We start from the raw sequence: 13,552 nt of genomic DNA, 5'->3' as shown, positions 1-13,552 counted from the left end.
CTCTCTCTTGCTCGGGTTCCCCATGGCCTCTATCTCATTAGTTGGGAGACCCTGGCTCACGCTAAAGGGCGTAGGCTCCCTTCCCTTTGAGTCCCCAGCTCTTTGCCCTGCCATGCATGGAACCCTGGGTTTAGGCAAGAGCTCCCTGGTAAGCAGAGTGGGGGTCTCCTTGGGACTGGAGCTGCCTAGCTGTTTTCTACCCATCTGTTGCCTACTCTGTCATCTCAGGCCAGAGGGAGGCCCAAATATGGGGACCCAAAGGACTCTGAGGACAGGGGTAAAGCTTAAAAGGAGACTCTCACGCTCAAGTGCAAGGGTCTGAAGATCAGGGGCCTATGAGCTGGAGAGGGGAAGAGATGGACTCCGTCTGCCTGTTTACCCCTACACCTCTGATGCCCGTGAGTGCAGGCACAGAGGAGGTTGTAGCCTTGCATGCTCTGCCAGGGACCCTTGGCCTCTCTCTCCCCCATTGTGTCACCCCTGAGGCTGGGAGAGAGGTGAGTGGAATGTCCTGGAGCATTCCCACAGCTGTGGTCCCCGTACCAGTTGGAAAGGACTGTCTCCATCCCTCCAACTAGTAGTCCTTGTGCCCTAACCTCATCTTGGGGATCTAAGGGTCACCCGGGGCTTGGAGCTGGGTGGGGAGTGAGAAGAAGGCTCAGAGGCTTCACTGAAGCTGGACTGAGGCTCCTTCCCCACTGGGCCTCTGCAGCGTATGGACCATGGGCTTCTCTGTTCATAAGAGAGGGACTCAGAGAGAAGGGGGTCTCTGGATGGGAGGGAAGCTTAGCGAGGAGAGGAGTCCCGGAGAATGGAGACGGAAGAAGCTCAGGGGATTTGGGTTTCCTGTGTAGCCAGAATGTGGGGCTTTGGGCCTGTTTCTGGGCCAAGGGCCTCCAGGGCCAGGATTCTCCAGGGAGGGGACACAGTTAAGCAGGTGCTTGCCACAGCTGCACCCGCTGTCCCTGATGCTGCAGCCCCCAAGCTCTGAGCTCTTTTCTCAGAGCCACTTGATAGTCCTAAGTCCATCTGGAGTGTCGGGAGCTGGAACTACTTCAGGGTTCCAATTCCTGACTGGGCCGCCAGGAAGGAGAGGAAGGGAGGATAGGTTCTCGGCCCCGTGATGGGCTGGGGGACCAGGAGTTTTCTGAGTGGTTTCCAGGGCTAATGAAGGCTGGACTGCCTTTGCCTTGGGGGAGGCCTGAATAATGGTTGGTCCAAGGAGAAGGTTGCTGGTGGCCCTGGTGGGCCTGGGCCTGCCACTAGGGTGGGATGGCGTGAGCACGGGTTTCTCCCAGGGCTTTGGGAGTCCAGCATTGCCATCATGAGCTGTGGAGAGCTGGTGTCAGTTCCTCTCCTCATCTCCAGTGGGGCTGGGGCCCAGCAGGTGCCAATAAAGGCTGGAGGAAGGCCAGGATGGAAGCTGGGGCTGAGGAAGCAGCAGATGACTCACATCCTCCTGATTGCCCACTGGTGTCGCTGTTGTCTGGCACCTGGAGGGCAAGCATGGGGTAGACCGACCTGCTTTGATAGGGGACCATGAGTCTGGTCTGAGATTCCCCTTATGCCAAAGCCCCAGCCTATCAGAGAATTTCCTCAGGGATCCAAAGGTTCTCTAGGGGGTCACACCTGAGGGCTCTAGACACAGCCCCATTTCAAATCCTGAGAACTTTCTGGGACAGTGGCTTCATCCGCCACTCCCTTGGTTCAGCCCATGAGATCCCGGGTCCACCTCTGGTGCCATTTCATGAACTAACTCCCTGCACCTGTAGGAGAGGGCAGGACCCTCCACTGCCGGGTGGGGTTGGGGGACGTGGGCACTGCTGGGAGTGTCTGAGGCTCAGGAAGGCCTGGGATGCACCTCTCACACTTATTGCCTCTGCCCAGAGAGAAGCAGCCCCAGGAATCGGTAGCTGAGCACTGATCCAGTATCTGCCAGGCCCTGATGAAAAACACCGTTTACTCCATGCTGGGCTGGAGAACTCTCCTCCATGAAGACCCCAGGAACCAAGCATCTCTTCACTCAGAGCCTCTGTTCTGCCCGTGTGAGGGTCCAACCAGCTTGGAGGTGGAGCTACTCCGGCCTGGAGGAGGGGGGATGACTTGATGAACCACCCCCAGCATTCCCCATCAACTGGCACAGGGGGGCCAGTTGAGCCTCAGTCTCTCCCTCCATTCTTTTGGGGTTTGTTCCAGTTGGGTTTTTTAACCCAATGAGCCTAGATGCCAAGAGAGCCCAGGACCAGCTCCTGTCCCTCCACAGCTACCCATTCTCCCACAATTTCTGCTCCACCCATCCTGCAGCCCAAACATTGGAAGGGAAGCAGATGCACTAGTGGTCCTGAGAGCCAGCCTTTGCTGGGCAGGTGGCAGGAGGGCCCTTGTATTTGGCCCTCGCCTGTCTCACTGTTGCTCTGTGGGAGCTTGAGGGCCAGGCCCATGATGGTTCCTATTCTGAGCTCAGGTGGTAGGAGCTGAGGGAAGTTGCTGAATCCCTGGGGCTCAGCATGGGCAGAGGCAGAGGGAGCGCGAGAGCCAGGGGCATCCTTGCCTTCTCTCCAATCTGTTGCCTTTCTTGTTGGTTTAGCCACTTGCACACTTGTGGTCAGTCTTGGACTGGGCAGTTGGGATCTGGGAATGCATCAGGGAAGGCAGGGGACTCAAAAGCAGCAGCTGGTGGCCAAGATCACAGGATTTGATCAGCTTTGAAGCCAGAGCTCCCTCTCTCATGCTACAAGTCCACCCCCCTGACCGGCTCCATGCGGCCTGGACCATGGAGACTTAGAGACCCCCAAAGAGTCAGCTCCACCCCTGGGCTCCAACGTAGCGACAGCTTCAGCCAGGCATCGGTCCTGCTGACATGTCTCTCCAAGCTGGGGAGGCCCCTCTTCAAAGGGTGAAAGGAATTGTTTGGGCTGCCCCAGTCACTTTGCCCACGTGGGCTCCTGCCCTGGTCTCTCTGACCCAACCATCTGTTCCTTTTTTTTTTTTTAATTTATTTATTTAATTTATTTATTTTTGGCTGCATTGGGTCTTCGTTGCTGCGCGTGGGCTTTCTCTAGTTGTGGCGAGGGAGGGCTACTCTTCATTGTGGTGCACGTGCGCGTGCTTCTCGTCACAGTGGCTTCTATTGTTGCGGAGCACGGGCTCTAGGTGCACGGGCTTCAGTAGTTGCAGCACACGGGCTCAGTAGTTGCGGCATGCGGGCCCTAGAGTGCAGGCTTAGTAGTTGTGGCGCACGGACTTAGTTGCTCCGTAGCATGTGGGATCTTCCCGGACCAGGGATCGAACCCGTGTCCCATGCATTGGCAGGCGGATTCTTAACCACTGCACCACCAGGGAAGAGGGAAGTCCAGCCATCTGTTCTTTTTTTTTTTTTTTTTTTTTGCGGTACGCGGGCCTCTCACTGTTGTGGCCTCTCCCGTTGCAGAGCACAGGCTCCGGACGCGCAGGCTCAGCGGCCATGGCTCACGGACCCAGCCACTCCACAGCATGTGGGAATCCTCCCAGACTGGGGCACGAACCCGTGTCCCCTGCATCTGCAGGCGAACTCTCAACCACTGTGCCACCAGGGAAGCCCCAGCCATCTGTTCGTAAAGTCGCCCCCACCCTCCACTGGGCCCGGGTTCCTCAGGGACCCTGAGGGAGGGCAGCTTTCCTTACATCCCCTTCACAGGTGTGGTTGGAGGTCTTTTCTTGCCAGGCATGAAGTCCTGCCTCCTCCCCCCACTCCCTGCTGCTGGCTCCTGGATGGGAGGCTGCTCCCAGGGAGGGTGAGGAGCTGGCCGCAGCCCCTAAGCCAGCTGTGGACAGCAGTCAGGGGGGTGCCAGTGCTCTTGTCCTCCCTCCTGGCTGGTGCGGCTGGCCATCTTTCACGCAGAGTTACGTAAGCTTGAGTCAATTGGAGCTCAGAGCAGTTCATTGTGGGCTATTTTTAAGCTGTAACACATCACAGCAGAGGGGTCACTGCACCATGGCTTGCAGGGAAGGTTGTTTAAACATCTGTTATTTAAATTTCCCTGTGCCTTAAAGCTCAAAAGCCATGTCCTCCTGCACTCTCAGGTTCTGCATTTCACATCCCAGATGAGGAGTGGATTATCACCCCTCACCCTGCCATAGTTTCCTCTAGGACTGGGGTTTTCTGCACCGTGACTGCCTTTCTTTGGGGTGAAGCAGCGGGGCAGGGAGAAGGTGCCAGCTCCTTCAAACATGGTGCTGCCTCTGTGGAATGGGTGCACCCTGAACAGGAGAGACTTCCAGGGAAGCAGGAAGTTAGAGTTCACAGGGTGGAGAGGAAAACACAGACAGAGTGCTGGGTGTAGAGCTGAGAGACAGACAGAGGATACAGCCTTCCTCCTGGGGGGCTTTGGTTTCCCATCAGGACCCAGAGAGTGTTGATCACAAGGTCCTTGTGGGTCTCTTCAGAAGCCTGCCTCTGCTTGGGCTGTGCTCCTACCTGCAGTGCCCTCCCTCCACAGACCTAAGTGCTACCCACGTGCAGCCTCTGGGACAGAGGGCTGGTGTCTGAGCCCTTGGACAGTAGGCAGAGATGAACCTCTGGGGAAACAGGCATTGCTTTTCACTCCATTATCAAGTGGTTAGCTGCACTGGGAGCCCTTTAAGGCTCCTTTTTAATTAATTAATTATTTATTTTATTTATTTATTTTTGGCTGCTTTGGGTCTTCGTTGCTGCACGTGGGCTTTCTCTAGTTGCGACGGGCGGGGGCTTCTCTTTGTTGCGGAGCACAGGCTCTAGGTGCGCAGGCTTCAGTAGCTGTGGCTCACGGGCTCTAGAGTGCAGGCTCAGTAGTTGTGGCGCACGGGCTTAGTTGCTCTGCAGCATGTGGGACCTTCCTGGACCAGAGCTCGAACCCATATCCCCTGCGTTGGCAGGCGGATTCCTTAACCACTGCGCCACCAGGGAAGTCCCTAAGGCTCCTTTTGATCCTAGATTTTTGGAGATGTCGAGTCTTCCCAGAGTACAGGGAGGGGAAGGCAGGTAGACTGGAAGAGTGCAGGGCCAGGGACTTGACAGAGCTGACACCTGAGAGCACAACAGAGCCCAAAATATGTCTGTGTTGGAGAAGCAAGTCTGGGAGACTTGGCTGGTCATGAGGTAGAATGGGGCCTTCTGTGCCTCTCCTCTTGATGCTCTTCCTGCCCACCACCCTCAAGTTCTCCTAGGTAGGAGGATTCCAGCCTGATCCACTGGGAAGGAGGGTTTCTCAGAGTGAGGTGACTGTCCCCATCTTCTGAAGTCTGACCCTCTCCACAGGGTTTGGGGCCTTCCCCCAAGCCTGCCCGGAGCGGGTCAGGTGAAGTGTGAAGGGAGGCAGTGCTGGAACCCGCCCTCATAGAGGAGCCTCTGTATGGCCTCACCCTCAGACTGAGCTCCTTCCTGTTGCTTCCTGGCCCCTCCATCCCAGACAGCCCTCAGCCTGGGGAATGGGCTCAGCCTGGGGGAGGGGCTCTCTAGGTTGCCATGGTAACATGTTGGCCCTCCTCACTTTCCAGAATCAGAAATAGAATTGGATGCCCTTCTTCCTGGTGAGAGACTATTTAAAAACATGTTTGGGGGAGGGGTACAGGGGCAATGTCCCTGCCTGATGAGGGGGGAGGGGATGGGGGGGATGAGGGGTGGGTGCAGGAGGGGGCTAGGTAGAAGGGGCCCAGCCTGGGATCCTCTCTAACTGCCTGCTGCCCCTCCCCTCAGCTGGATAAAGCAGAGGGGCTTCAGCAGGCCAAGAATTCTGAATACAAGAGACTCAGCCAGGTCCCACAGGGTATGTAACTAGCCCCTACTCAGTACTGACAGCTTCCTGGGAGGCACTGGCTTAGTGCCCCCCAGGAAAATGCCCCCTCCCATGCCTGAGCCACCTGCTAAGCTATTGGGAGGAGGAACAGGGCCATGTGGGTTACAGCTTGGGTGGGGGCTTGGGGCTGCAGCAATCGGAAGGGAGGCATGTTGGCTCCCCTCCAGCAGGGTCCATGCCAACGTGGCCCTGCGCACGACACCTGTGATGGCATTGTAGTTTCCTGAAGTGTGGGTCCAGAGCCTGGTGGCCTGGCTTCAGATTCTGGCTCTACAACTCACTAGCTGCAACCTCTGTGAATTTTCTTTCTTCCCTGTGCCTTGATTTCATCATTTATAAAATAAGGGTGACAGCACCCGGCTCTTGTTGAATTGCTGTGAGGCTGGGTTACAGTGCTCAGCACTGCCTGGCACAGAGGAAGGGCCCAGTCAATAGCAGTCACTGTTCTTATTGCTATAAGGGGTGTTTGCTTCCCAGGTGGGAAAAGCTTTCTCCTCTCTCCGGGCTGCCTTCTTTGGTCTTTCCTTAGTGGGGCACACCCTTCTCAGATCCGTTGTTCATGAGGACTCCAGCCCGGAAAGGGAGAATTATGCCTCACTTTCGCAGGAGTCGGGGGATGGCTCAGTGGTCGGACAGGCAGGGACTCAGGGCCTCCCTCCATGCTTCTCCAGCCCTCCCACAACCACAGGAGGCTGCTACTAGCATCTCTGTCATGGGGAAAAACAAAACAAAATTAAAAAACAGTTTGCTTGGGGCCAGAGATTAATGAAGTTAATAGTGTTCAGCAAGTATGTGTGTGTGAATGCACACATGTGCAGACCACAGACCCTTGGGCTCTGTCATCTTCCTGGGCCATAGTGTGTGGTGAGCAGCAGTGTCCAGCCACATCTATCCCCATTCTTAACTGAAGGCAGCATCTGGGGAAGGGGGAGGGGGTCCGGGGGCCTGAGACATGGCTGAGTCAGGCTTTGCCCAGTGCCGAGTCAGGAAGGTGCAGACGAAGCACAGAGCTAGCCTTGGTCCCTGGTCACATCGCTTCACACCCCATGGCCAACCGTAAGCACTATTTTTAACTTCTGTGAAAACACACCGCTTCAGAGGACGAGACTACAGCTTCGTTCTCCACAAACCTGTTTCCTGGGTAGAAAGACTGAGGCCTGAAAGGATAGCCCTGGAGGACAGAGGGAGGAGGCCCAGAGCTCATAGCTGGGGGAAGGAGGAAGGTCTGACCCCGCCCCAGTCAGAACCTCCAGACTCAGGCCTGTAGCACTGGTCAGTTCCCCAAACTAGGCCTGTCCTCTGTGGCTGCAGGGCACATCTGGGCCTCGGCTGGTTGTCCAGGCAGGTCCCACTCCTCCCTGACCCTCTGCCCATCTACAAAATGGAGGGTAGGACTGCCCACCTCGTCTAATAGCTTTCTTTTCTGTGTGCTACCCAAGTCCAGTCCTTTGTCCAACTTGTCCTCACTGCGTATGCAGTTGTACCCAATGTGTACCCAGTTCTGCACCCACCATACCCGTACTGTGTAGCCAGCCCTGTGCCCACTGTGTGGACAGCCCCCTAACCACTGTGTCCCCACTGTGCCCCATCCTGTAATTTCCACTGGTGGCCTAGCCCTATGCCCAGTGTTCTGCCCCCCTTCTGGCCAAGGTGAAGTTGACACAATATGACAAGGGCTAGAACATTCTGACTTGAGGGTTCTGAGCAGAGGCCCCACTCCCACCCGTGTCGTCCCCATCCCCACCTCTGTGGGATACTGGTCCTGGGCCTCAAGGACATGTGACTCTGGGGAGGGGGCTCTGTGAGGCACAGGCAGGGGAAAGCCATCTGGAGCAGAGAGACTGCCAAGGAGCTGCTGTCCCTGGAGCGGGAGCTGGGGAACATGGGGGAGGGGAGTTAGAGCCTGAGCCTGGGCCCCTCACCCACTTCTGCCTCGCAGGACTGAGTGGTGAAGGGGCTTTGCCCCCCACAGGGGCCTTGGGTCACACACTTGGAACTGCATCCCTGGGTCAGGGCTTACGTCTCAAGTTGCCACGTGGGAAATGTGGAGAAAGAGCCAAGTCTGGCATCTGAGGTAAACTGGGAACCCAGGGGCTTCCTCAGTATCTCCCCTGCCTACCTTTTTCCCTTGGCCTTATACACGCTCTCGCCTCTAGGAGCACTGCCCTCCCTCTAGGGCTGGCCTGGGCAGAGTGGCCACCTGGCTGGCAAGGAGAGAGGAGGCCAGCCTAGGGTTGGCAGAATTCACTGGGGTCCCTTGGCCTTTCTACCTCTCAAGATTCCCTGGGCAGGCCCCATTCCTCAGGGGGGTGGGGCCCCTGGTTTCCCACACTCTCTCACCCTCCCCCAGGTCACTGGGGGCTGTGATGTGTGGGGTTGCCACACATGGCAACGAAGTGGGGGCAGGGCACCTAGGGCATGGAGCAGGACTATGGAAGTCACCAAGAAAGTGGGGGGCCCTGATCCATCGGGCTCCCAGGGCCACCCCTCAGCTGGCAGCCAGCAGCTGGGCGGTGGCCCTAGAGGGTCCCAGGGACCATGGATAAGCTCAGGATCTGTATACTTGAGGCAGGGGTTGTCACTGTCCACCGAGGCCATCCTTGATGGGTCCTATGGCTCAGCCTCCCAGGCCCATACACACGAGCCCAGTCACCAGCAACTCTGGGACCCTGCTGAGGTTAGCTCCCAATGTGGCTGTGAGCGGCCCTCTGAGGATTCCCTGAGACTCTCCTCCACTAGCTCGTTTCCAGGCTCTATCGCGGGAGCCCAAACACATCTCGTCACAGAGAACAGGACCCTGGCCCTACCGGTGTGCAGGCACGGTGACCGCACCAGTGATGTGGCCCAGCTCGGACTCTGCTGTTCCCGGCTTCAGGTGCAGATGGCGGGGGAGGGCAAGGCTCCAGCTAAAGTCCTAGTAGGCTGGGGCAAAGGCCCCTGCAGCCCCAAACAGATAGCCCCATTGGGCATTAGGAAGAGCCGGTGGCTACCGTATTTTCTTTCAGGGGAGGATGGCTCAGCTGCAGCCCAAGGTCCTCTTCTGGCTCCGGCCCAAGCTCAGGGCCAGGGCCAGTGCCCATGTTCGGCTCAGGCTCCTCCAACTCCAACTCCAACTCAGGCAAATACTCCAGCTCTGGATACAATCTCAATGTCAGCAGCAGTTGAATCTTACACCTGCAACCTTGACCACCTGATGGATACCAATGCCATCACCAAGGGCCTGTCCCAAGACCTCTTGCCCAGGAAATGTGGCAACCAATGGTCTATCCAGTTGGAGTCTCCCAAAGGGGTCACATCCTGCCAGGACAAAGTGAATTTCCATTCTCAGGATGAGCCTGCCACCCCAGCACGCACTCCAAAAGAGTCCCCAGACCAGGCCCAGGAGCTCGAGGTTGCCCAAAGGCCGGTGTTACCAAGGCAGCCTGAGAACCAAGTGGAGAAACCCATGGTCTGTACCTCCAGGCCAGGCAGCCCCAAACTGGGCTCAGGGCCTCCAGAAACCCCCAAGTCCAAGCGGGGTAACCAGGAGATCTGCAGCTCTCAGCCAGGTCAGCAGCCCCTCAATGCTTGCAGCAACACCTGCTCCAATGTGCCGCCGTCTGCCTACCAAGTAACCTGCCGCAACTCCCCCACAGTACAGCCTCCCAAGGAAGCCATGCAGATACCCCCCTCCAGTGCCCCTACCTGCCAGCTCCGGGATGCTGTGGAAGACCGTGTGCTGGTGTTTGATATGGCCACGGGCAACACCAGAACGGGGCTGCTGTGCCATGACCCCATGGGCTCAAGGGCAGTGCTGGTGGGCCTCATGCCCAGCCACCCATCCATCTGTGCCTCTGAAAATACGTTGTCCACCCGGCCATTGACCATGCCCATCTTCTCCCCTGACAGTGATGGCTCTAGCTTCTGGTCCACCACACCCATGGTGTCCAGCCCTGTGCCCTCCAGCCTTTCATCTGGAAGCTACCGAGAGGTGGCCCTGGTTCCCAAAGAGGCCAGGCTCAACCTGGAGTCACGAGGCTCCCCTGGTACTGAGACACCCATCAGGATGGGGATGCTCACTGGGCATGTTCCACTGGGTATGCCCCTCCAATTTGGAGAGAGGATACTGAGCCATGTCTATGATCCTGGCTGGTCCAAACCTGATGCTGAAAAAACCGAAACTAGTCACACCATCTGGATGCAGGATGCCTCCAGGATGCAGGACACCTCTATGGTCCAGGCCAAGAAACTGCAGTGGATGAACTCAGAGCTGACCCCAGAGCCTGTACCACCAGCCAAAAACCAGCAGGTGCCCAGACCCCTGCTCCAGGAGGATGTAGGCAACCACAATCAGAAAGAGGTCATTATTGCTCACCCTGACAGCCCTCAGGTCAAAGGTGCTGGGCACGCCCCACTCTGTGGTCAGCCCCCACTAGCTGAGCAGCATCCCCTTTCCCGGCAGCCCCCTTCGGCCGGTCAGACTCCCTCTGCAGAGCAGCGTCCCCTTCCCAGGCAGACCCACCTTTCTGGATAGCCACCCCTAGCTGAGCAGGCCCCCTCCACCAAGCAGCCCCCACTTCCTGGTCGGGCCCCTCTCACTGGAGCCCCTATTGCCAGGCAGCTTTCTCTCACTAGGCAGCCTCCCTTTTCCCAAGAACCCCCCATCTCCAATAAGCCCACTCTCTCAAGAGGTCCCCCCACCACTAGGGACCCTGGTCAGGCCTCCACCCTGTGCCAGGAAGGTGAGCCATTGGGCCCGCCTACCCATGTGGGGGTACTTCGGGTGACCCCGGCCCCTGAGGAGACCTGTGTCTATGTAAGCAGAGAAAATGTTGGTGTCAGTGCTGGTCAAAGCTTCAGCTCACATCGGCTCTCATCCTGGCAAGCTGGCAGCTGCCCCAGGGAGCGGGAGGAGCAGCCTTCCCTGCTCACATTCACCACACCTGGTCCTGGCTGCAAGGTCTTGCCCACGGCCCCCAGTTCAAGCTGACAGCTGAGGACATTACACACTCGCCAGTGGTCGCACAGCTTGGCCTTCTCCGAGGGGCCTGCTATGAGCTGGTGCCCACCATGGATGTTCTGCCAGTACGGTCCCCAGTGCTCTGCCGCCATTCACGGGACCCCTACCAGGACATGGCACCTGTGGTGATCGACACAGGCACAGGCTTCACCAGATGTGGACTGGCTGGAGAGGACCACGTCCTCAGTGTGCTGCGCTCACGCATCCAGCTGCTCCAGCATCCAGTCCACGGCCAGCCCAGGTACGCAGTGCCTGAGAACCGAGAGGGTTCCTACTCGGTGCTGAATCGAGGAGTGGTCTCTGACTGGGATGCACTGGAGGTGCTGTGGCAGCACCTGTTCTATTGCAGGCTGGGTGTGCAGCCCGAGGAGCTGGCTGTGCTTGTGGCGGACTCACCCACATCACCATGCACGAACCGAGAAAAGGTGGCTGAAATACTCTTTGAGCATTTCCATGTGCCAGCCATGCAGACAGTGCATCAGGCCCTGCTGGCACTCTATGCTTATGGGCGGACCACTGGGCTTGTGCTGGGCAGTGGCCATGGCACCTCCTCTGTGGCACCCATCATCACCGGGGATCTGGCCCCACTTGACACCTACCGGCTGGATGTGGCGGGTGCTGACCTCACTGAATACCTGGTTCAGCTGTTGCCGGCAGGTGGCCAGTCACTGTTCAAGGCATGGCTGGTCAACCAGATTGAAGAGGCCTGCTGCTATGTGCCCATGGACATGACAGCTGAGATGGCCCGTGCCCAGGCCCTGGCCCGGGTGGACTTTTTGCTTGCAGACAAGCAGGTTATCACACTGGGCTCTGAGTGCTTCTGCTGCCCCGAGGCCCTCTTCCAGCCCAATATTCTAGGCCTCAATCAGCCAGGCCTTCCACAACTAGCCCTCCTAAGTATCAGCCGGCTGGAGGCCAAGCAGCAGGAGCAGCTGCTGGCCAGTGTGGTGCTGGACGGTGGCGGCACCCTGTTGAGTGGCTTTCCTGAGTGCCTGAGACAGGAGCTGGGCCCCGGTGCCACTGTGCTGGGCTCTCTGCACCGTGCTGCTGCTGCTTGGCTTGGAGGCTCCATCATGGCGTCCCGGGACTCCTTCCAGAGCCTGTAGCTCAGCCACCGTGAGTACGAGGAGGAGGGCCCATGGGCCATCTATAAGTACCATCTGTGAGCACATAAAAGTTCTTTCTGGTTCTGCTTCTTTTGACCACTGTGGCATATTTTAGGCACAGGGTGGTGGAGGGAAGGGCAGGGATCCAGGCATGTGGTCAGGGATGGGGCCCTTGGCACTGCCAAGGCATACCCTGCCTCTACACACTGGAATTCCATGGGCCTTGGCAATCCTATCCTTTCCAGAGAGCCCCACAGCCCCACAGCTGACATTGGCCCTGGTCTAGCCTGACCTTTATTGCACCCCAAGGGCAACCACAGAGAGTGGCAGCTGTGGGTTTTGCCCTGTTGCCCTGGCGACAAGCTCAATTACCCTTGATTGCCAGCTCGTTGCCATGGCAATTTCAAACATAATGTAATAACCCACACAGCCTGGAGTGAGTCATGGGGGCGGGCAGCCCCCTCCCCTAGCTCCAGAGGAAAAGACTGCTTGCCTTCCCCCATGTTGGGCCCTCTACGGGGCGCTGAGGCCAGCAACATTGACAACAGCCAAACAATTCTACAGATGGCTGGGGCCCTGGAGCACTTGTTACCCCCAAGGAGGGTCCCTGTCAGAGTCTGGGCTTCCTGGGGGAGCTGGCCTGATAATGCAGATACCTCCTAAAGTCAGAACCTTGGCTGGAGCTCTATGCTGGTTTGGCAGGTGCTTCTGTCAGCCAGTCAGAATATGAAGGTATAGGAGTGCTGGCCTTTGGTTCCCTGGGGCAGGAAATCAGGGTGGGGGGCTGATAAATCCTGAATCCTGGGTGGGAGATACAACCTGAGCTGGGGGATGAGGCTCTGGCCTGCTTTGTAGTCTCTGAGGACGTGGAGACTCACACCTTATCCTGCCTCTCTGACTATCTAGTTTTGGTGGGAGCCAGAACTGTCAACTTTGGGCTCCCTTCGCCTCCTGTGCCTCCCAAGATGGGCAGCCTCTGCCCACAGGGTGGCCAGGGTAAAGGCCTCGTCAGGAGATCTTCATAGAGGCTATGGGGCAATGCCAGTGCCAACTGCCCTGCTCTTGTCCCAAACTCCACTCTGTTTTAAAGGGCCTCCTGCTGTCCCTCTGGCCAGGGGAGTGGCTAGAAGCCACAGCCCCTGACCTTGTCTGGCTCTGAATAGTGGGGGTAGGAATAAAGGTCCATGTCTTCCATGGCCTGGAAGAGCTGAGAAGAAGAATTCACCCGGTGTTGCTACTTCCTGCCTGGAGGGCAGCTGGAGGTTGAAGCCAAGACACTGAAGCCAGGACTTCCCTGGTGGTGCAGTGGTTAAAATCCGCCTGCCAATGCAGGGGACACGGATTCGATACCTGGTCTGGGAAGATCCCACATGCCACGGAGCCAATAAGCCCATGTGCCACAACTACTGAGCCTGCGCTCTAGAGCCCGTGCTCTGCAACAAGAGAAGCCACCGCAACAAGAAACACATGCACCGCAACAAAGAGTAGCCCCTGCTCGCCGCAACTAGAGAAAGCCCACCTGCAGCAATGAAGACCCAACGCAGCCAAAATAAATAAATAAATTCTTTAAAAAAAAAAGACACTGAAGCCCTACCCTGCTGGTGCCCCTCTGGCTGGGAGCTGAGGGACAAGCC

At 57.6% G+C, this 13,552-nt stretch overlaps 1 protein-coding gene across 1 annotated transcript; it reads left to right on the top strand.

Annotated features, from left to right (window-relative positions):
- The first annotated feature begins 8,244 nt into the window (after positions 1-8,244).
- Positions 8,245-11,978, top strand: LOC132432903 (uncharacterized). The gene is given in 2 exon segments (XM_060023775.1): positions 8,245-10,759; positions 10,762-11,978. Coding segments are annotated over 2 exon segments (3,732 nt in total).
- Positions 11,979-13,552: the final 1,574 nt, after the last annotated feature.

The sequence above is a fragment of the Delphinus delphis genome, chromosome 10 (genome assembly GCF_949987515.2).
Source record: "Delphinus delphis chromosome 10, mDelDel1.2, whole genome shotgun sequence".
NCBI classification, from domain to species: domain Eukaryota; kingdom Metazoa; phylum Chordata; class Mammalia; order Artiodactyla; family Delphinidae; genus Delphinus; species Delphinus delphis.
This window is presented reverse-complemented; position numbering and strand designations above follow the sequence as displayed.